Source organism: Squalius cephalus (assembly GCF_949319135.1).
Source record: "Squalius cephalus genome assembly, chromosome: 19".
In the NCBI taxonomy this organism is placed as follows: Eukaryota; Metazoa; Chordata; class Actinopteri; order Cypriniformes; family Leuciscidae; genus Squalius; species Squalius cephalus.
Genome location: NC_137140.1, coordinates 36,895,111 through 36,916,672, shown reverse-complemented (window position 1 = coordinate 36,916,672; position 21,562 = coordinate 36,895,111). Strand labels below are relative to the sequence as shown.

The following is a 21,562-nucleotide window of genomic DNA, read 5'->3' as shown; positions in this document are numbered from 1 at the left end:
GGGTCAAAGCTTCACTGCGGGATTTACTGCAAAAGATCTGATTCGTACGCCGTAGAAAGATTGAGATGTAAATCAAACAAACTCACTGTTAAATCTTGAGTTTCATCAGACATATGATTTTCTATTTTAAAATACTCTTCTTAGTAAGAGTAAGAACGATTGAATTGGTAACGATTTAATCCATCTGTGAGACTGGTTGAGCTTCAGGCGTGTTTGACATTCATACTGACTGTGTGAGCTTCAAAGGTCAAACTCATTCAGGGGGACACACCGAGCGCAGATCCGCGTTTGAAATCTGCGCTACAAAGCCTGGGTTCTGCCAGCGAGAGGCTCGGTCGATCAAACCCAGCGGGTCCAGCGGCTTTCATCTCTGGACCCGCACACGCAGAAGCACAACACAGCTGACAAACTATTAAAACAGATTTATTGAGGCTCATTCAGTGATGTCAGAGGTACAGAAAACAATTCAGGAGTCATGTCAGAGCTGCTGGGGTCAGAGGTCAGGGGTCAGAGCTACTGGGGTCAGAGGTCAGGGGTCAGAGCTGCTGGGGTCAGAGTTCAGAGCTGCTGGGGTCAGTCAGGGGTCAGAGCTGCTGGGGTCAGTCAGGGGTCAGAGTTCAGAGCTGCTGGAGTCAGAGGTCAGAGCTGCTGAGGTCAGTCAGGGGTCAGAGGTGCTGGGGTCAGTCAGGGGTCAGAGCTGCTGGGGTCAGAGGTGTTCAGAGAGGAAGCTGTAAAGTGTTTCCTGAGGTTTTGCTCTTGATGTTTCCTTAATCACACGCTCATAGTATTGCTGCAACATGTTGAACACGGATCCTGCACGACAGAGGAGGAAAATGACTGATGAAAACTTGCACAAATATGATGTCCCGCATCCAATGCTCCAGTGATCTCAGGTGTGTCTCACCTACGCTGGCGTGACGGTGTGTGAAGTGTGTGTGGATGCGGTGGACATCTCTGCGCAGATCCGCGTCTCCAAACGTGAAGTACATCAAATCACGCTCCGCTTCTGCTGCCGCCATCATCTGCAGAACAGCTACACACACACACACACACACACACACAGATACACACACAAACACACGTTGAGAACAACAGCCGATAACAATAACAAATATCACCACAATCACTCTTCATCTGAATAACAGTGTGAGTTTGAGTCGTTTACTCTCTCGCTAATGAGAAACTGTGTGAGGATCAATAGAGGAGAGACAGATGCTCTTCAGTAAACGAGAGTTCGTTTGTTCCCAATAACATGTGGCGTTTAGGATGGAAACATATAACTGTTGATTTCAGGTTTTCAGTCGAACCTTTGAGACGAGTGTCTCCTCCAAACGCTCCACATCCCCAGTTTCCCGTCGCAACGGCCGACAGATTCTCCGACTCGACTCCAGGACGAGCAAAACCACAGAAGGCCTGATGGACAGAGAGAGAGAGAGAGAGAGTGTGAGAGAGAGAGAGAGAGAGAGAGAGAGAGAGAGAGAGAGAGAGAGAGAGAGAGAGAGAGATCCGGACTGAACTTCAGCTGAGTCTCATTCAGTGAGCAGATCTTAACACTTATATCTTTAAGGATATGTTTTATTATCTGTCCCTCGTGGATCAGTGATATTGAGTGTCTCTGCAACAGATTCATTCACCATTTAAATTTAATGGACAATGCTAACAGCTCTACAATCTGCAATCAATCAATCATTAATGCTTATTTACTCTGTTTGTCCACAACAATACAAATATGAATTCATCATTAATTAGGTTTGAAAGGAAACGGCAATTAAAGTTTCCAGTGAAGTGCAGATGATCAAAGCGACACATCAAACACAGAAACAGACGTCCTGCTGTTCATCCGCTCGCGTTAATAATGCAGCAATAAACCAGACCAGTTTACAGCTGCGAACCGAGTCTCGTCACATGATCAGGGGCTTTATCTCTTATTGCACAGAAGATATTTACTGATAATAATGAGTGACATCTAGTGATTGACCTTGTTGAGTTCTCTGGTCATGTTATATCGTGTGATTGACCTTGTTGAGTTCTCTGGTCATGTTATATCGTGTGATTGACCTTGTTGAGTTCTCTTGTCATGTTATATCGTGTGATTGACCTTGTTGAGTTCTCTGGTCATGTTATATCGTGTGATTGACCTTGTTGAGTTCTCTGGTCATGTTATATCGTGTGATTGACCTTGTTGAGTTCTCTTGTCATGTTATATCGTGTGATTGACCTTGTTGAGTTCTCTTGTCATGTTATATCGTGTGATTGACCTTGTTGAGTTCTCTTGTCATGTTATATCGTGTGATTGACCTTGTTGAGTTCTCTTGTCATGTTGTCGGGGAGAAACTGCTGCAGGAAGTTCCTGTAATGCAGGGCGTCGATGGCGACGATCTCCGTGACCCTGCGCTGCCATTCGTCCCTACGGACAAACACACACGCATCAGCGTCTCTGAGAACACACACTCACAGTCAGACGAGTTGCATGTCGGCATCACCTTGGCGTCTGGTCGTCATGGTTACCGTCCCATCGGTAGGTGTGTGAGTATCCCGAGTATCTGCTGAACTGCTCTGTTCCTGTTAATACAACAGAGTAATATTCATACTTGAGCTGAATAACTACTATAACGTATTTAAAGCAGCATTATATTTTCAGAATTGATGAACTTTACAACATTGACAGTTATTCTCCTGTTTATTACTGTGAAGCACTGTCTGTGACGACGGGAAACCTATCTGAAAACAGTCATCGTGAACCTATGTGATGATCTAGGTGAAAGAGTCTATATGTGTTAGGATTTATCTGACCTTGGTGACGCGAGGCCGCTAGCAGACGGTCGGTTTAGCCAGTCTGTCTGCTTCCTGACCTGAGCCCCAATTTGTCACGTTTGAGCTCTAAGACTATGTGCCATATTACTAGAGAGAAGAGCAGCACCATCCCAAGAGGGATGAATACCATCTCTTTTCAACAGGTCAGGTTTGCCCCAAAAACTTTTCCAATTGTCTATGAACCCTATATTATTTTGCGGACACCACTTCGACAGCCATCCATTGAGTGAGGACAATCTACTAAGTATCTCATCACTCATATCTGACCGTTATCAGTTTGTAGTAAATGAAGAGATGTCTTATCAATCACAAGTTCAGTATGGCGTACCACAAGGCTCAGTACTAGGACCGCTGCTGTTCACTCTGTACATGCTACCATTAGGAGATATCATTAGAAAGCATGGCATTAGTTTTCACTGTTATGCTGATGATACTCAGCTCTATATTTCTTCACGCCCCGACGAAACTTACCAATTCACAAAATTAACGGAATGTATAGGTGATATAAAAAACTGGATGACTAGTAATTTCCTTCTACTTAATTCTGAAAAAAACAGATTCTTATTATTGGACAAAAAACTTCCTCACGTAAAATAATCTAGAATACTGTCTAACACTTAATTGGCTGCTCTGTTAAGTCTTCGTCGTCGGTTAGGAACCTGGGTGTGCTCTTTGATACCAATCTTTCATTTGAAAGTCACGTGTCTAGTATCTGTAAAACCGCATTTTTCCATCTTAAAAATATATCTAAATTACGCCATATGCTCTCAGTGACAAATGCGGAACAATTAGTCCATGCGTTCATGACCTCAAGGCTAGATTATTGTAATGCTCTACTGGGTGGTTGCCCTGCACACTTAATAAACAAACTACAGCTGGTCCAAAACGCAGCAGCTCGAGTTCTTACTAGAACCAGGAAGTATGACCATATTAGCCCAGTTCTGTCAACACTGCACTGGCTCCCTATTAAACATCGTATACATTTTTAAATATTGCAGATTACTTACAAAGCACTAAATGGTTTAGCTCCGCAGTGCTTGAGCGAGCTCTTAACGCATTAAAGTCCTTCAAGTCTATTGCAATCTCAAAATTCTGGCCAGTTGATAATACCTAGAACAGTGGTTCCCAAGCACGTTCCTGGAGGCCCCCCAACACTGCACAATTTGAATCTCTCCTTTGTCTGACACACCCATTTCAGGTCTTGGGAGTCTCTACTAATGAGCTGATGACCTGAATCAGGTGTGTTTGAGAAATGCAAAATGTTCAGTGCTGCGGGGCCTCCAGGAACATGGTTGGGAATCACTGACCTAGAATATCAAATTCGACTGCTGGCTTTAGATCCTTTTCTATTTGGCATGGATACACGGAGACAACTAAAAATTCTGTATTATGCTGCCAGACAAGTAATTTGTTGAGGTCAATTTGTAAAGAAAGACTACACGCCTGCGCAAAAATATATTATTACGCGCATACCTATAGACTGAACACATATTATGCATGTGTATAATAACACACACACACATACACACACAGCAGCGGTGGCGCGATCAGTCGATCACCTGACATCGAGGAACTGAGAGTCTAATCGGATCAGAGACTCCTGGCAGCAGCAGCGGCGGGTCCGTCCGGCATCGACCCGAACCGCAGAACCGCAGAACCACAGATAAGCTCATTGTCTTTATTGGAGAGGAAATGAGATAAACGCATTCCTGCTGGGAAGAATTCCTGCTCATGTGACCTTCAGAAGGAGTCTGGGCTTTGTGTGTTTCTGAAGCATCTTCAGTGACCGATGCTGGTCTCTGACAGATTAAAGGTCACTAATGCATCTCATCTGAGCATCGGCCTAACTGAGCATTGGTCCCTCGAGAACATCATCTTCATCATCTTCATCATCACCGTCTCAGGCTTAATGTCAGGCCTTTGTCTCAAACACCAGCTTTATTCAGAGACGGCATGCGATTAAAACGATTCAAATCATATTCTGGAGATTCAGAGAGACTTTACAAACAACGATCTACTACCGGACCGGTGTGTGTGTGTGTGTGTGAGCTGAGGAGAAACAGCATGATTCCTGCAGCAACTGCGACGTTCCTGTCTTGTGTGTGTGTGTTTCCTGCAGAGACTGGGATGTTCCTGTCGTGTGTGTGTCCTGGCTGCAGATCCGCATCGGTGAGTCACTGATCTCCATCTCTCACTGAAGCCTGACAGGGCAGACGCTCCGCAATCAGCCGCAATTCAATTAACCGAAGCCACTTTGGCAAATTTCTGTACAGCTACAAGAAGATCCATTTTACCCATCGATGTCTGAGAGCCGAGTGGGGAATATGATTTAGAGATAGTGGAAGAGAGAGAGAGAAAGAGATAGAGAGCGAGCGAGCGAGAGAGAGAGAGACACTGTAATAGAGGAGATGTCGTGGCCCGATGCATTAGCATTAGCCCAGCGACTCCAGTCAGCTCTTAGAGCCGTAATTAATTCTGCAGGACTGTAATAAAGTTAAGAGCTGTAAGTGGCGGGAGGGGGGCGGGGCCTGAAGGTGACTCCATGGAGACGAGATGACCGGGGGTGGAGCCTGAAGGTGACTCGATGGAGACGAGATGACCGGGGGGCGGGGCCTGAAGGTGACTCCACGGAGACGAGATGACCGGGGGGCGGGGCCTGAAGGTGACTCCATGGAGACGAGATGACGGACAGCCGAGCCGAGAATACTGATCAGAGGAAGAGGACAACGAGTCCTTCTGCTACTCAGTCGACGCGGAGGCCGAAACAGGCCCGTCGTGTGTGTGTGTGTGTGTGTGTGTTAATGCTGAAGATTCTCAGCGCGACATTAGTGCAAATGCTTGCCTTCTAGTGTTTCCTCCTTCAGAACACAACTGTGATGAAGAGCAGCAAACGAAGCGTTATGAGTTACACTGCTAATGTGTGTAGCTGACTGAACCATCTGAGGACACTGAGACACACACATACACACACACACTCTCTCTCTCTCTTTCTCTCTCTCTCACACACACACACACACACACACACACACACACACACGTCAGAAGACACTGCAACCTTTACGAGCACTTTGCAGACAGCAGCATTCTGGGACATCAACGCAAACTTCTCTCTTTCACTATTTCAGTGATTAAGGGAAAGTGTTTTAACAGCTGAGGAGAACGCGGCTCATGAGAACACACACCAGAGCCGTTCTCACGGGTCACTGGGGCGCTGAAGCTGCTTATTCACGCATACGGGTTCAGATCACGCAGAGAACGCAAGTAAAAAATTTGAAATATCAGCCAATTTTCTTGGAATGATTCATCACTGTTCCATTTAAGTTGGAGCAGGAGGAACCCTTTCAAACTACATGTAAATGGGAAAAAATACAAAATAAAACCCTGATCATTGCTAACACAAATGTCAGAAGACACTGACGGCCTTTACGAGCACTTCAGAAGGGTTTTTGCAGAACGTCACCATCACATGCAAGCGGCGTCAGTGACAGACAGCAATCAGACACACAGACTGATTGAGTCTCAGCGGGTCTGAAGGTTCGAGTGCTGATTGCAGTCTGAACACACACTCCACAGGGATCTCAGCGTGTTCTTCTGTGTGTGTTCTACCTGTGATGATCAGACACTCGTTGTCCTCCAGAGCTTCAGTGAAGAGGCGAGCCGCGATCAGCTCCGGGTTTATCAGGAAACGGATTTCCTCCTGAACCAGACCAGAACCGGTCACTCCCCCTCCGACAAACCTGTTGGCAAAGTCCACCTGCAGTAAACACACACACACACACATACAATATATATATATAAAACAGTCTCTTACACACACACAAGGTGAAACATCAATGTAAATTTGTATTTTCTCCCAAATATGATGTGATTTTGGCGTGACCTTAGGCCCGGAGGTGTGTGATGCGTGTGGGGAGGCGTGTGTGGTGAAGCGTGTGTGTGAGGCGTGTGGTGATGCATGTGGTGTAGCGTGTGTGTGAGGCGTGTGGTGATGCGTGTGGTGATGCATGTGTGATGCGTGTGCTGATGTGTGTGTGGTGATGCGTGTGTGGTGAAGCGTGTGTGTGAGGCGTGTGGTGATGCATGTGGTTTAGCGTGTGTGTGAGGCGTGTGGTGATGCGTGTGGTGATGCATGTGTGATGCGTGTGCTGATGTGTGTGTATGTGTGTGGTGATGCGTGTGGGGAGGCGTGTGTGGTGAAGCGTGTGTGTGAGGCGTGTGGTGATGCATGTCGCGTGTGTGTGAGGCGTGTGGTGATGCATGTGGTGTAGCGTGTGTGTGAGGCGTGTGGTGATGCGTGTGGTGATGCATGTGTGATGCGTGTGCTGATGTGTGTGTATGTGTGTGGTGATGTGTGGGTGATGCGTGTGGTGAGACGTGTGCTGAGGCGTGTGGTGATGCGTATGCTGATGCGTGTGGTGATGCATGTGCTGAGGCGTGTGTGTGAGGCGTGTGGTAATGCGTGTGCTGATGTGTGTGTGATGTGTGTGGTGATGCGTGTGGTGATGCATGTGCTGATGCGTGTGGTGATGCGTGTGCTGAGGCGTGTGCCGATGTGTGTGTGATGTGTGTGGTGATGCGTGTGCTGATGTGTGTGTGATGTGTGTGCTGAGGCGGGTGGCGATGCGTGTGTGTGAGGCGTGTGGTGATGCATGTGTGATGCGTGTGCTGATGTGTGTGTAATGTGTGTGGTGATGTGTGGGTGATGCGTGTGCTGATGCGTGTGGTGAGGCGTGTGCTGATGCGTGTGGTGAGGCGTGTGGTGAGGCGTGTGGTGAGGCGTGTGGTGAGGCGTGTGCCGATGCGTGTGCTGATGTGTGTGTGATGTGTGTGGTGATGTGTGTGGTGATGCGTGTGGTGATGCATGTGGTGAGACGTGTGGTGAGGCGTGTGGTGAGGCGTGTGCCGATGCGTGTGCTGATGTGTGTGTGATCTGTGTGGTGACGTGTGTGGTGATGCGTGTGGTGATGCATGTGGTGAGACGTGTGGTGAGGCGTGTGGTGATGCATGTGTGATGCGTGTGCTGATGTGTGTGTAATGTGTGTGGTGATGTGTGGGTGATGCGTGTGCTGATGCGTGTGGTGAGGCGTGTGCTGATGCGTGTGGTGAGGCGTGTGGTGAGGCGTGTGGTGAGGCGTGTGCCGATGCGTGTGCTGATGTGTGTGTGATGTGTGTGGTGATGTGTGTGGTGATGCGTGTGGTGATGCATGTGGTGAGACGTGTGGTGAGGCGTGTGGTGAGGCGTGTGCCGATGCGTGTGCTGATGTGTGTGTGATCTGTGTGGTGATGTGTGTGGTGATGCGTGTGGTGATGCATGTGGTGAGACGTGTGGTGAGGCGTGTGGTGAGGCGTGTGCTGAGGCGTGTGCCGATGCGTGTGCTGATGTGTGTGTGATCTGTGTGGTGAGGCGTGTGGTGATGCGTGTGGTGATGCATGTGGTGAGACGTGTGCTGATGCGTATGCTGATGCATGTGTGTGATGTGTGTGGTGATGTGTGTGTGAGGCGTGTGGTGATGCGTGTGGTGATGCGTATGCTGATGCATGTGTGTGATGTGTGTGGTGATGAGTGTGGTGATGCGTGTGCTGATGCGTGTGTGATGTGTGTGGTGATGTGTGTGTGAGGCGTGTGGTGATGCGTGTGCTGATGTGTGTGGTGAGGCGTGTGCCGATGCGTGTGCTGATGCGTGTGGTGATGCGTGTGGTGATGCGTGTGGTGAGACGTGTGCTGATGCGTATGCTGATGCGTGTGTGATGTGTGTGGTGATGCATGTGTGATGCGTGTGGTGAGACGTGTGCTGATGCGTGTGCTGATGCGTGTGTGTGATGTGTGTGTGTGATGTGTGTGGTGATGCGTGTGCTGATGTGTGTGTGAGGCGTGTGGTGATGCCTGTGGTGTTGCATGTGTGATGCGTGTGGTGAGACGTGTGCTGATGCGTATGCTGATGTGTGTGGTGATGTGTGTGTGATGTGTGTGGTGATGCGTGTGGTGAGGCGTGTGCTGATGCGTGTGCTGATGTGTGTGATGATGTGTGTGTGATGCGTGTGCTGATGTGTGTGTGCAGATGCGTGTGTGATGCATGTGCTGATGTGTGTGTGATGTGTGTGTGCTGATGTGTGTGTGATGATGTGTGTGTCACCTGCAGCATGCCATAGCCCTGCTCCTCTATAGTTCCATCACAGCAGATGTGAAGTTTGCTGAACTGCTTCTCTGAGCTAAAAACCACATCAAGAGCGTTTATTGGCTTGTGGGAAATGAAATGGCTCTGACTGTGTGAAGATGAATCTCACCTGGACCACGAGGGCGGACGCTGCAGACACTGTCTGGTGTAAGTTATGAGACCGGTGGGCCCTCGGGAACAAAACACAACAAAAAGAGTTAGTCACCGATCAGTGAGCGAGTGACGCTTGACACACGCAAAGTTAAACTCACTGCGCTGCGTGATCCGCTCAAAGTAGCACAGAAGGGTTTTGAGTTTCTGCTGTTTGCTCGGGGACGAACCTTCAAACAACCTACAAAACACACAGACCAAATAATATGGAAGACTGCGTCTAATATTTCATTTTCATATCCACAATGACAGTCACAATTGATGAGTGATGTGCGATGTGGTGCGTTTGGAGACACACAAACGCTAACAATTTAAAACTCACAGAAAACGTGTCAAAAGTCTCATGTATCACTTCAACTCTAACCAATATTTCATGTCAATGTATGTCATTATTATTTGGTTATGTATTAAGCAGTCGTATCACATTCAGTCAGGTTTCAGAAGAGATCTCAGTCATTTCCATCGAGTCACTCTTTCAAACATCCATCATCCTCTCACACGAGCCTCTGCACTGATGCTGTTCGGAACTGAGGTTTAGCACCTGTTGAAGTTGATGTCAGGATAGTTGCTGGACTCTGTCCTGCGAGAGCTGCGTAGAGGGAAAGTGCAGAAGAAGGCGTTCGCCAGCAGACTCGAGACCTGCTCCTGCGAGAGAGTGATGGAGCCGCAGCGCTGCGTGCTCAGTAACGGGATCGGCTGCACACACACACACACACACAGACACAGACACACACACACACACGCACACGCACACGCACACGCACACACACATGCACACACACGCGCGCACAAACACACAACAACAGAGATATTATTAACAACATCCATCTCAAACACTAAAAAAAATAAAATGCTCTTGACTTTATTGGCAAAGGCGGCTGCAATGCAAAATGTTCTCATTGGTGGAGGATCAGTGGGTGGAGACTTGATCAACCAATCAATCAGCGTTCGTTCTGGAGGCTCTGGTGTGTTTAGTGTGTGATTGAGTGATGGAGGTACTGGTGTGTTTAGTGTGTGATTGACTGATGGAGGTTCTGGTGTGTTTAGTGTGTGATTGAGTGATGGAGGTTCTGGTGTGTTTTGTGTGTGATTGAGTGATGGAGGTACTGGTGTGTTTAGTGTGTGATTGACTGATGGAGGTTCTGGTGTGTTTAGTGTGTGATTGAGTGATGGAGGTTCTGGTGTGTTTAGTGTGTGATTGAGTGATGGAGGCTCTGGTGTGTTTTGTGTGTGATTGAGTGATGGAGGCTCTGGTGTGTTTAGTGTGTGATTGAGTGATGGAGGTTCTGGTTTGTTTTGGGTGTGATTGAGTGATGGAGGTTCTGGTGTGTTTAGTGTGTGATTGAGTGATGGAGGTTCTGGTGTGTTTAGTGTGTGATTGAGTGATGGAGGCTCTGGTGTGTTTTGTGTGTGATTGAGTGATGGAGGTTCTGGTGTGTTTAGGGTGTGATTGAGTGATGGAGGCTCTGGTGTGTTTAGTGTGTGATTGAGTGATGGAGGTTCTGGTGTGTTTAGTGTGTGATTGAGTGATGGAGGCTCTGGTGTGTTTTGTGTGTGATTGAGTGATGGAGGTTCTGGTGTGTTTAGTGTGTGATTGAGTGATGGAGGTTCTGGTGTGTTTAGTGTGTGATTGAGTGATGGAGGCTCTGGTGTGTTTAGTGTGTGATTGACTGATGGAGGTCTGGTGTGTTTAGTGTGTGATTGAGTGATGGAGGTTCTGGTGTGTTTAGTGTGTGTGATTGAGTGATGGAGGTTCTGGTGTGTTTTGTGTGTGATTGAGTGACGGAGGTACTGGTGTGTTTTGTGTGTGATTGAGTGACGGCGGTACTGGTGTGTTTTGTGTGTGATTGAGTGATGGAGGTTCTGGAGGTTCTGGTGTGTTTTACGTTTGATTGAGTGACGGAGGTTCTGGTGTGTTTTGTGTGTGATTGAGTGATGGAGGTTCTGGTGTGTTTTGTGTGTGATTGAATGATGGAGGTTCTGTAGGTTCTGGTGGGGTTTTTTTTGTGTGATTGAGTGACGAAGGTACTGGTGTGTTTTGTGTGTGATTGAGTGATGGAGGTTCTGTAGGTTCTGGTGGGGTTTTTTGTGTGATTGAGTGACGGAGGTTCTGGTCTGTTTTTTGTGTGATTGAGTGACGGAGGTTCTGGTCTGTTTTGTGTGTGATTGAGTGATGGAGGTTCTGGTGTGTTTTGTGTGTGATTGAGTGATGGAGGTTCTGTAGGTTCTGGTGGGGTTTTGTGTGTGATTGAGTGACGGAGGTTCTGGTGTGTTTTGTGTGTGATTGACTGATGGACGTTCTGGTGTGTTTAGTGTGTGATTGAGTGACGGAGGTACTGGTGTGTTTTGTGTGTGATTGAGTGACGGAGGTTCTGGTGTGTTTAGTGTGTGATTGACTGATGGAGGTTCTGGTGTGTTTAGTGTGTGACTGAGTGATGGAGGTTCTGGTGTGTTTAGTGTGTGACTGAGTGATGGAGGTTCTGGTGTGTTTAGTGTGTGATTGAGTGACGGAGGTTCTGGTTTGTTTTGTGTGTGATTGAGTGATGGAGGTACTGGTGTGTTTTGTGTGTGATTGAGTGACGGCGGTACTGGTGTGTTTTGTGTGTGATTGAGTGATGGAGGTACTGGAGGTTCTGGTGTGTTTTACGTTTGATTGAGTGACGGAGGTTCTGGTTTGTTTTGTGTGTGATTGAGTGACGGAGGTACTGGTGTGTTTTGTGTTTGATTGAGTGACGGCGGTACTGGTGTGTTTTGTGTGTGATTGAGTGATGGAGGTTCTGGAGGTTCTGGTGTGTTTTACGTTTGATTGAGTGACAGAGGTTCTGGTGTGTTTTACGTTTGATTGAGTGACAGGTTCTGGTGTGTTTTGTGTGTGATTGAGTGATGGAGGTTCTGGTGTGTTTTGTGTGTGATTGAATGATGGAGGTTCTGGTGTGTTTTGTGTGTGATTGAGTGATGGAGGTTCTGGTGTGTTTTGTGTGTGATTGAGTGACGGAGGTTCTGGGGTGTTTTTTGTGTAATTGAGTGATGGAGGTTCTGGTGTGTTTTTTGTGTAATTGAGTGATGGAGGTTCTGTAGGTTCTGGTGTGTTTTGTGTGTTATTGAGTGATGGAGGTTCTGGTGTGTTTTGTGTGTGACTGAGTGATGGAGGTTCTGTAGGTTCTGGTGTGTTTTGTGTGTTATTGAGTGATGGAGGTTCTGGTGTGTTTTGTGTGTGACTGAGTGATGGAGGTTCTGTAGGTTCTGGTGTGTTTTGTGTGTTATTGAGTGATGGAGGTTCTGGTGTGTTTTGTGTGTGACTGAGTGATGGAGGTTCTGTAGGTTCTGGTGTGTTTTGTGTGTTATTGAGTGATGGAGGTTCTGGTGTGTTTTGTGTGTGACTGAGTGATGGAGGTTCTTTAGGTTCTGGTGTGTTTTGTGTGTTATTGAGTGATGGAGGTTCTGGTGTGTTTTGTGTGTGACTGAGGAATGGAGGTTCTTGTGTGTTTTGTGTGTGAATGTGGTTCTGGTGTGTTTTGTGTGTAATTGAGTGATGGAGGTTCTGTAGGTTCTGGTGTTTTTTTTTTGTGATTGAGTGACGGAGGTACTGGTGTGTTTTGTGTGTGATTGAGTGACGGCGGTACTGGTGTGTTTTGTGTGCGATTGAGTGATGGAGGTTCTGGTGTGTTTTACGTTTGATTAAGTGATGGAGGTTCTGGTGTGTTTTGTGTGTGATTGAGTGATGGAGGTTCTAGTGGTTCTGGTGTGTTTTGTGTGTGATTAAGTGATGGAGGTTCTGGTGTGTTTTGTGTGTGATTGAGTGATGGAGGTACTGGTGTGTTTTGTGTGTGATTGACTGATGGAGGTTCTGGTGTGTTTTGTGTGTGATTGAGTGATGGAGGTTCTGGTGTGTTTTTTGTGTAATTGAGTGATGGAGGTTCTGGTGTGTTTTGTGTGTGACTGAGGAATGGAGGTTCTTGTGTGTTTTGTGTGTGAATGTGGTTCTGGTGTGTTTTGTGTGTAATTGAGTGATGGAGGTTCTGTAGGTTCTGGTGTTTTTTTTGTGATTGAGTGACGGAGGTACTGGTGTGTTTTGTGTGTGATTGAGTGACGGCGGTACTGGTGTGTTTTGTGTGCGATTGAGTGATGGAGGTTCTGGTGTGTTTTACGTTTGATTAAGTGATGGAGGTTCTGGTGTGTTTTGTGTGTGATTGAGTGATGGAGGTTCTAGTGGTTCTGGTGTGTTTTGTGTGTGATTAAGTGATGGAGGTTCTGGTGTGTTTTGTGTGTGATTGAGTGATGGAGGTACTGGTGTGTTTTGTGTGTGATTGAGTGATGGAGGTTCTGTAGGTTCTGGTGTGTTTTGTGTGTTATTGAGTGATGGAGGTTCTGGTGTGTTTTGTGTGTGACTGAGTGATGGAGGTTCTGTAGGTTCTGGTGTGTTTTGTGTGTTATTGAGTGATGGAGGTTCTGGTGTGTTTTGTGTGTGACTGAGGAATGGAGGTTCTTGTGTGTTTTGTGTGTGAATGTGGTTCTGGTGTGTTTTGTGTGTAATTGAGTGATGAAAGTTCTGTAGGTTCTGGTGTTTTTTTTTGTGATTGAGTGACGGAGGTACTGGTGTGTTTTGTGTGTGATTGAGTGACGGCGGTACTGGTGTGTTTTGTGTGCGATTGAGTGATGGAGGTTCTGGTGTGTTTTACGTTTGATTAAGTGATGGAGGTTCTAGTGTGTTTTGTGTGTGATTGAGTGATGGAGGTTCTAGTGGTTCTGGTGTGTTTTGTGTGTGATTAAGTGATGGAGGTTCTGGTGTGTTTTGTGTGTGATTGAGTGATGGAGGTACTGGTGTGTTTTGTGTGTGATTGACTGATGGAGGTTCTGGTGTGTTTTGTGTGTGATTGAGTGATGGAGGTTCTGGTGTGTTTTTTGTGTAATTGAGTGATGGAGGTTCTGGTGTGTTTTGTGTGTGATTGAGTGATGGAGGTTCTGTAGGTTCTGGTGTGTTTTGTGTGTTATTGAGTGATGGAGGTTCTGGTGTGTTTTGTGTGTGACTGAGTGATGGAGGTTCTGTAGGTTCTGGTGTGTTTTGTGTGTTATTGAGTGATGGAGGTTCTGGTGTGTTTTGTGTGTGACTGAGTGATGGAGGTTCTGTAGGTTCTGGTGTGTTTTGTGTGTTATTGAGTGATGGAGGTTCTGGTGTGTTTTGTGTGTGACTGAGGAATGGAGGTTCTTGTGTGTTTTGTGTGTGAATGTGGTTCTGGTGTGTTTTGTGTGTAATTGAGTGATGGAGGTTCTGTAGGTTCTGGTGTTTTTTTTGTGATTGAGTGACGGAGGTACTGGTGTGTTTTGTGTGTGATTGAGTGACGGCGGTACTGGTGTGTTTTGTGTGCGATTGAGTGATGGAGGTTCTGTAGGTTCTGGTGTGTTTTGTGTGTTATTGAGTGATGGAGGTTCTTTAGGTTCTGGTGTGTTTTGTGTGTTATTGAGTGATGGAGGTTCTGGTGTGTTTTGTGTGTGACTGAGGAATGGAGGTTCTTGTGTGTTTTGTGTGTGAATGTGGTTCTGGTGTGTTTTGTGTGTAATTGAGTGATGGAGGTTCTGTAGGTTCTGGTGTTTTTTTTTTGTGATTGAGTGACGGAGGTACTGGTGTGTTTTGTGTGTGATTGAGTGACGGCGGTACTGGTGTGTTTTGTGTGCGATTGAGTGATGGAGGTTCTGGTGTGTTTTACGTTTGATTAAGTGATGGAGGTTCTGGTGTGTTTTGTGTGTGATTGAGTGATGGAGGTTCTAGTGGTTCTGGTGTGTTTTGTGTGTGATTAAGTGATGGAGGTTCTGGTGTGTTTTGTGTGTGATTGAGTGATGGAGGTACTGGTGTGTTTTGTGTGTGATTGACTGATGGAGGTTCTGGTGTGTTTTGTGTGTGATTGAGTGATGGAGGTTCTGGTGTGTTTTTTGTGTAATTGAGTGATGGAGGTTCTGGTGTGTTTTGTGTGTGACTGAGGAATGGAGGTTCTTGTGTGTTTTGTGTGTGAATGTGGTTCTGGTGTGTTTTGTGTGTAATTGAGTGATGGAGGTTCTGTAGGTTCTGGTGTTTTTTTTGTGATTGAGTGACGGAGGTACTGGTGTGTTTTTTTTGTGATTGAGTGACGGAGGTACTGGTGTGTTTTGTGTGTGATTGAGTGACGGAGGTACTGGTGTGTTTTGTGTGTGACTGAGGAATGGAGGTTCTTGTGTGTTTTGTGTGTGAATGTGGTTCTGGTGTGTTTTGTGTGTGATTGAGTGACGGCGGTACTGGTGTGTTTTGTGTGTGATTGAGTGATGGAGGTTCTAGTGGTTCTGGTGTGTTTTGTGTGTGATTAAGTGATGGAGGTTCTGGTGTGTTTTGTGTGTGATTGAGTGATGGAGGTACTGGTGTGTTTTGTGTGTGATTGAGTGATGGAGGTTCTGGTTTGTTTTGTGTGTGATTGAGTGATGGATTTTCTGGTGTGTTTTGTGTCTGATTAAGTGATGGAGGTTCTGGTGTGTTTTGTGTGTGATTGAGTGATGGAGGTACTGGTGTGTTTTGTGTGTGATTGAGTGATGGAGGTTCTGGTTTGTTTTGTGTGTGATTGAGTGATGGATTTTCTGGTGTGTTTTGTGTCTGATTAAGTGATGGAGGTTCTGGTGTGTTTTGTGTGTGATTGAGTGATGGAGGTTCTGGTGTGTTTTGTGTGTGATTGAGTGATGTAGGTTCTGGTGTGTTTTGTGTGTGACTGAGGAATGGAGGTTCTTGTGTGTTTTGTGTGTGAATGTGGTTCTGGTGTGTTTTGTGTGTGATTAAGTGATGGAGGTTCTGGTGTGTTTTGTGTGTGATTGAGTGATGGAGGTACTGGTGTGTTTTGTGTGTGATTGAGTGATGGAGGTTCTGGTTTGTTTTGTGTGTGATTGAGTGATGGAGGTACTGGTGTGTTTTGTGTGTGATTGAGTGATGGAGGTTCTGGTGTGTTTTTTGTGTAATTGAGTGACGGAGGTACTGGTGTGTTTTGTGTGTGATTGAGTGACGGAGGTACTTGTGTGTTTTGTGTGTGATTGAGTGATTGAGGTTCTGGTGTGTTTTTAGTGTAATTGAGTGATGGAGGTTCTGTAGGTTCTAGTGTGTTTTGTGTGTGATTGAGTGATGGAGGTTCTGGTGCGTTTTGTGTGTAATTGAGTGATGGAGGTTCTGTAGGTTCTGGTGTTTTTTTTTGTGATTGAGTGACGGAGGTACTGGTGTGTTTTGTGTGTGATTGAGTGACGGCGGTACTGGTGTGTTTTGTGTGCGATTGAGTGATGGAGGTTCTGGTGTGTTTTACGTTTGATTAAGTGATGGAGGTTCTAGTGGTTCTGGTGTGTTTTGTGTGTGATTAAGTGATGGAGGTTCTGGTGTGTTTTGTGTGTGATTGAGTGATGGAGGTACTGGTGTGTTTTGTGTGTGATTGAGTGATGGAGGTTCTGGTTTGTTTTGTGTGTGATTGAGTGATGGATTTTCTGGTGTGTTTTGTGTCTGATTAAGTGATGGAGGTTCTGGTGTGTTTTGTGTGTGATTGAGTGATGGATGTTCTGGTGTGTTTTGTGTGTGATTGACTGATGGAGGTTCTGGTGTGTTTTGTGTGTGATTGAGTGATGGAGGTTCTGGTGTGTTTTTTGTGTAATTGAGTGATGGAGGTTCTGTAGGTTCTGGTGTGTTTTGTGTGTGATTGAGTGATGGAGGTTCTGGTGTGTTTAGTGTGCGATTGAGTGATGGAGGTTCTGGTGTGTTTTGTGTGTGATTGAGTGACGGAGGTACTGGTGTGTTTTGTGTGTGATTGAGTGATTGAGGTTCTGGTGTGTTTTTAGTGTAATTGAGTGATGGAGGTTCTGTAGGTTCTAGTGTGTTTTGTGTGTGATTGAGTGATGGAGGTTCTAGTGTGTTTTGTGTGTGATTGAGTGATGGAGGTTCTGGTGTTTTTTTGTGTGATTGAGTGACGGAGGTACTGGTGTGTTTTGTGTGTGATTGATTGACGGCGGTACTGGTGTGTTTTGTGTGCGATTGAGTGATGGAGGTTCTGGTGTGTTTTACGTTTGATTAAGTGATGGAGGTTCTGGTGTGTTTTGTGTGTGATTGAGTGATGGAGGTTCTAGTGGTTCTGGTGTGTTTTGTGTGTGATTAAGTGATGGAGGTTCTGGTGTATTTTGTGTGTGATTGAGTGATGGAGGTACTGGTGTGTTTTGTGTGTGATTGAGTGATGGAGGTTCTGGTTTGTTTTGTGTGTGATTGAGTGATGGATTTTCTGGTGTGTTTTGTGTCTGATTAAGTGATGGAGGTTCTGGTGTGTTTTGTGTGTGATTGAGTGATGGATGTTCTGGTGTGTTTTGTGTGTGATTGACTGATGGAGGTTCTGGTGTGTTTTTTGTGTAATTGAGTGATGGAGGTTCTGGTGTGTTTTGTGTGTGATTGAGTGATGGAGGTTCTGTAGGTTCTGGTGTGTTTTGTGTGTGATTGAGTGATGGAGGTTCTGGTGTGTTTAGTGTGCGATTGAGTGATGGAGGTTCTGGTGTGTTTTGTGTGTGATTGAGTGATGGAGGTTCTGGTGTGTTTTGTGTGTGATTGAGTGATGGAGGTTCTGGTGTGTTTTGTGTGTGATTGAGTGATGGAGGTTCTGGTGTGTTTTGTGTGTGATTGAGTGATGGAGGCTCTGGTGAGTTTAGTGTGTGATTGAGTGATGGAGGTACTGGTGTGTTTTGTGTGTGATTGAGTGATGGAGGTTCTGGTGTGTTTTGTGTGTGATTGAGTGATGGAGGTTCTGGTGTGTTTTGTGTGTGATTGAGTGATGGAGGTTCTGGTGTGTTTAGTGTGTGATTGAGTGATGGAGGTACTGGTGTGTTTTGTGTGTGATTGAGTGATGGAGGTTCTGGTGTGTTTAGTGTGTGATTGAGTGATGGAGGTACTGGTGTGTTTTGTGTGTGATTGAGTGATGGAGGTTCTGGTTTGTTTTGTGTGTGATTGAGTGATGGATTTTCTGGTGTGTTTTGTGTCTGATTAAGTGATGGAGGTTCTGGTGTGTTTTGTGTGTGATTGAGTGATGGATGTTCTGGTGTGTTTTGTGTGTGATTGACTGATGGAGGTTCTGGTGTGTTTTTTGTGTAATTGAGTGATGGAGGTTCTGGTGTGTTTTGTGTGTGATTGAGTGATGGAGGTTCTGGTGTGTTTTGTGTGTGATTGAGTGATGGAGGTTCTGGTGTGTTTAGTGTGCGATTGAGTGATGGAGGTTCTGGTGTGTTTTGTGTGTGATTGAGTGATGGAGGTTCTGGTGTGTTTTGTGTGTGATTGAGTGATGGAGGTTCTGGTGTGTTTTGTGTGTGATTGAGTGATGGAGGTTCTGGTGTGTTTTGTGTGTGATTGAGTGATGGAGGCTCTGGTGAGTTTAGTGTGTGATTGAGTGATGGAGGTACTGGTGTGTTTTGTGTGTGATTGAGTGATGGAGGTTCTGGTGTGTTTTGTGTGTGATTGAGTGATGGAGGTTCTGGTGTGTTTTGTGTGTGATTGAGTGATGGAGGTTCTGGTGTGTTTAGTGTGTGATTGAGTGATGGAGGTACTGGTGTGTTTTGTGTGTGATTGAGTGATGGAGGTTCTGGTACCTGTGTGAAGAGGCTCGGCGCTCTCAGTGCCAGCTGTGCCATGGCTGGAAGCAGCTTCCCAAACATCTGCTCCGCTTCAGACCCCTGCAGACCCTGGACACACACACACACACACATTGGGATTATCTGGTACAGGTGGAGCTTCTGTTGAGCTAGTGTTCAGGGCCAGAGTCATGGAGCTAAACATGTTCAATCTCTCTTATAAAACAGATCCTCACTGACTCACTGTCACGTATGTCTCCTCTTGGAAGCAAAACAATGTGCAAAACTGCCACACAAACATAAACAAGTGCAAAAGACCGAATAAAGATGCATTTCATGGTCTAGTGTAGGTGTAAGTTCATGTGGGACAAACGATTACATTCAATAATCAGACCGTATCACAGCCGAGCTCAGATAAACACTGGGTTACTGTGTGCTTGTGCATCTGTGGGAGATCAGGCCTGTTTCTGTCATGTGTTTGTTTACTTTTTACATTTAACTTAATATTCAACAATATTATTGATCTCCTGCACTGACACCATTATATGAGAACTGAGCTGAGCTGGACAATGACATCACTGTTTTCTCCAGAGCAGCTATATATATATAAATATGAACTAAATTAATAACTTTTTTTACAACAAAAATGAACCATCACTGAACTTAAGCTGGACTGTGACGCTATTTTCTTCTAGACAAACTTGGTTGGGTTATTTTCCTGTTATCTCTGTAAAGCTGCTTTGAAGCGTTCTGTATTGTAAAAAGCGCTATATAAATAAAGGTGACTTGACTTTTGTGTGTGTGTGTGTGTGAGAGAGAGTGTGTGTGTGTGTGTGTGTGTGAGAGTGTGAGCGTGTATGAGTGTGTGTGCGTGTGTGTGTGTTAGACCAGAGAAACGGACATCAGCACAGAAACTCAAACTGCTGGTCAATCAAGAGCCAGAAAATTATTTCATTTCCGATCAGAGGCAGCTTTTCCTGCTCTGTAAACGCAAACACACACAGCTACTGCATTTTTATTCTAATTTACAGACAATCCATGACAAGCAGAAATTCATTTCATCAAGACGGACCTTCAGAGCTTTTACAGTTTGACACTAACGAGCAGAAGAAATGCAGGCGCTCTTCAAAGCTGTCCGACGAAACCATCACACAACGGGAAAACAAGCGGCCGTAAAATCACAGGCTCCGTCTCTGCACACACACACACACACACACACACACACACAAGGCCCAATCAGTAGTTTATGGCATGTGCCTTTACACACACACACACACACACACACATACACTGCGTCAGTCTATCACAGATGATAGTTACTCCGCTCTTGTTTACGATGACATGTCAGAGCCATCAATCTACAGGGCATTTCATCAGCTTTCTCATCTGATTAAAACACGTCCGGGAACAAATGCAGATGAGGAACTCGAACAAGCCCGTTCAGCTCAGGACAAATGTGTAGCGACAACCCCGAAAAGGTCGTAAATAACGGTGGCAGTTCGATCATAAACCCAGAGCCGGTCGAGAGCCAGCTGAGACTCTCTGACAGGACAGTGAACAAACCAACACAAAACACACACGAACGATCACACAACATCTGACCGCACATCATTCATTTCTTCTGTTGATCTCACATCGAAGCGCTGCTAATCGGCCTAGAGGAGTTAACATGCTGTAAGTGTGTCTGATTCAGAGAGTTTCAGCAAGAAAACAAACAATCAGATTCTGCCAATCAAAGGCCTCAAACTGCACCTGTCAATCAAAACACGTCTGATTCACCGTCACACTCGCTTGTATTAAACATTTCCGAGCAGAAATGAACATCGTTAACAAACTGCTGAGGTTGACGGGGTTAGAAAAGAGGAATAAAGCGTTTACTGTCCGTCAGCGTCTGCACACCATCAGAATAAAGCAGGAGGAAAAACACTGTGATATTTATCAGAGTCTGACAGCGGATCTGAACGCACACACACACACACACACGCACGCACACACACACACACACACGCACACACACACACACACACGGCTTTCCTTTGACATCTGAGATTTCCATCTCTTGAAGGGTCACACGTCATGAAAAAGATGAAGAATATTTTGATTTGAGATAAAGTTCATTGTACTCCGCAGTCTAATTGACTGAAACAACATCATCACAACACTGACATCACAGGCTCATTAGCATATGACCGCCCTCATTAGCATATGACCACCCTCATTAGCATGTGAAAGCGCAGTGTTCCACACACACTCGTGTTCCTCAGCTTTCATCTATTACTAAAGGTCACAGAGAGGGTGGAAAATTATCATCAAAAAACTGATTAATTAAAACAACATTACAAGCAGAACTTTGGGAAATAAATCATTAAAATATATTTTATGAGATAATCAGTTTCCAAAGAAATATTATCAGTAATATCTGCACTTCAGAATCTCCAGACAATAAACCGGTTATATATAAAAATCTAGGGAGTGATTTTGTGAAATTGCAGTAAAATATCAACGCTTTATAAAGATTCATAACGACCGTGAGTTTTGATGATTAGGGCTTGGGTTCTGTCAGTCTGGAGTGTGTGTGTGTGTGTGTGTGTGTGTGTATGATCAGTGTCTGCTGTATCCCGGAGCTCAGATGAGGAGTGTGTGTATGAGTGTGTGTGTGTGTGTGTGTGTGTATGAGCAGTGTCTGCTGTATCCCGGAGCTCAGATGAGGAGTGTGTGTGTGTGTGTGTGTGTATGTGTGTGTGTGTGTGTGAGCAGTGTCTGCTGTATCCCGGAGCTCAGATGAGGAGTGTGTGTATGAGTGTGTGTGTGTGTGTGTGTGTGTATGA

General features: G+C 45.7%; 1 protein-coding gene across 1 annotated transcript in view; it reads right to left on the bottom strand.

Annotated features, from left to right (window-relative positions):
• Positions 1-410: 410 nt before the first annotated feature.
• The window catches only part of LOC307146660 (poly(ADP-ribose) glycohydrolase), a 34,031-nt gene continuing 12,879 nt past the window's right edge, over positions 411-21,562 (bottom strand). Inside the window, exons 8-18 of the mRNA XM_079850869.1 lie at positions 18,753-18,845; positions 9,682-9,836; positions 9,242-9,321; positions 9,100-9,160; positions 8,949-9,024; positions 6,421-6,568; positions 2,484-2,562; positions 2,299-2,407; positions 1,308-1,413; positions 905-1,033; positions 411-813 (exon numbers count right to left, since the gene is read on the bottom strand). Of these exons, the coding sequence (XP_079706995.1) occupies positions 707-813; positions 905-1,033; positions 1,308-1,413; positions 2,299-2,407; positions 2,484-2,562; positions 6,421-6,568; positions 8,949-9,024; positions 9,100-9,160; positions 9,242-9,321; positions 9,682-9,836; positions 18,753-18,845 (1,143 nt within the window). The 3' untranslated portion in view covers positions 411-706. The remainder of the gene's footprint in view (positions 814-904; positions 1,034-1,307; positions 1,414-2,298; positions 2,408-2,483; positions 2,563-6,420; positions 6,569-8,948; positions 9,025-9,099; positions 9,161-9,241; positions 9,322-9,681; positions 9,837-18,752; positions 18,846-21,562) is intronic.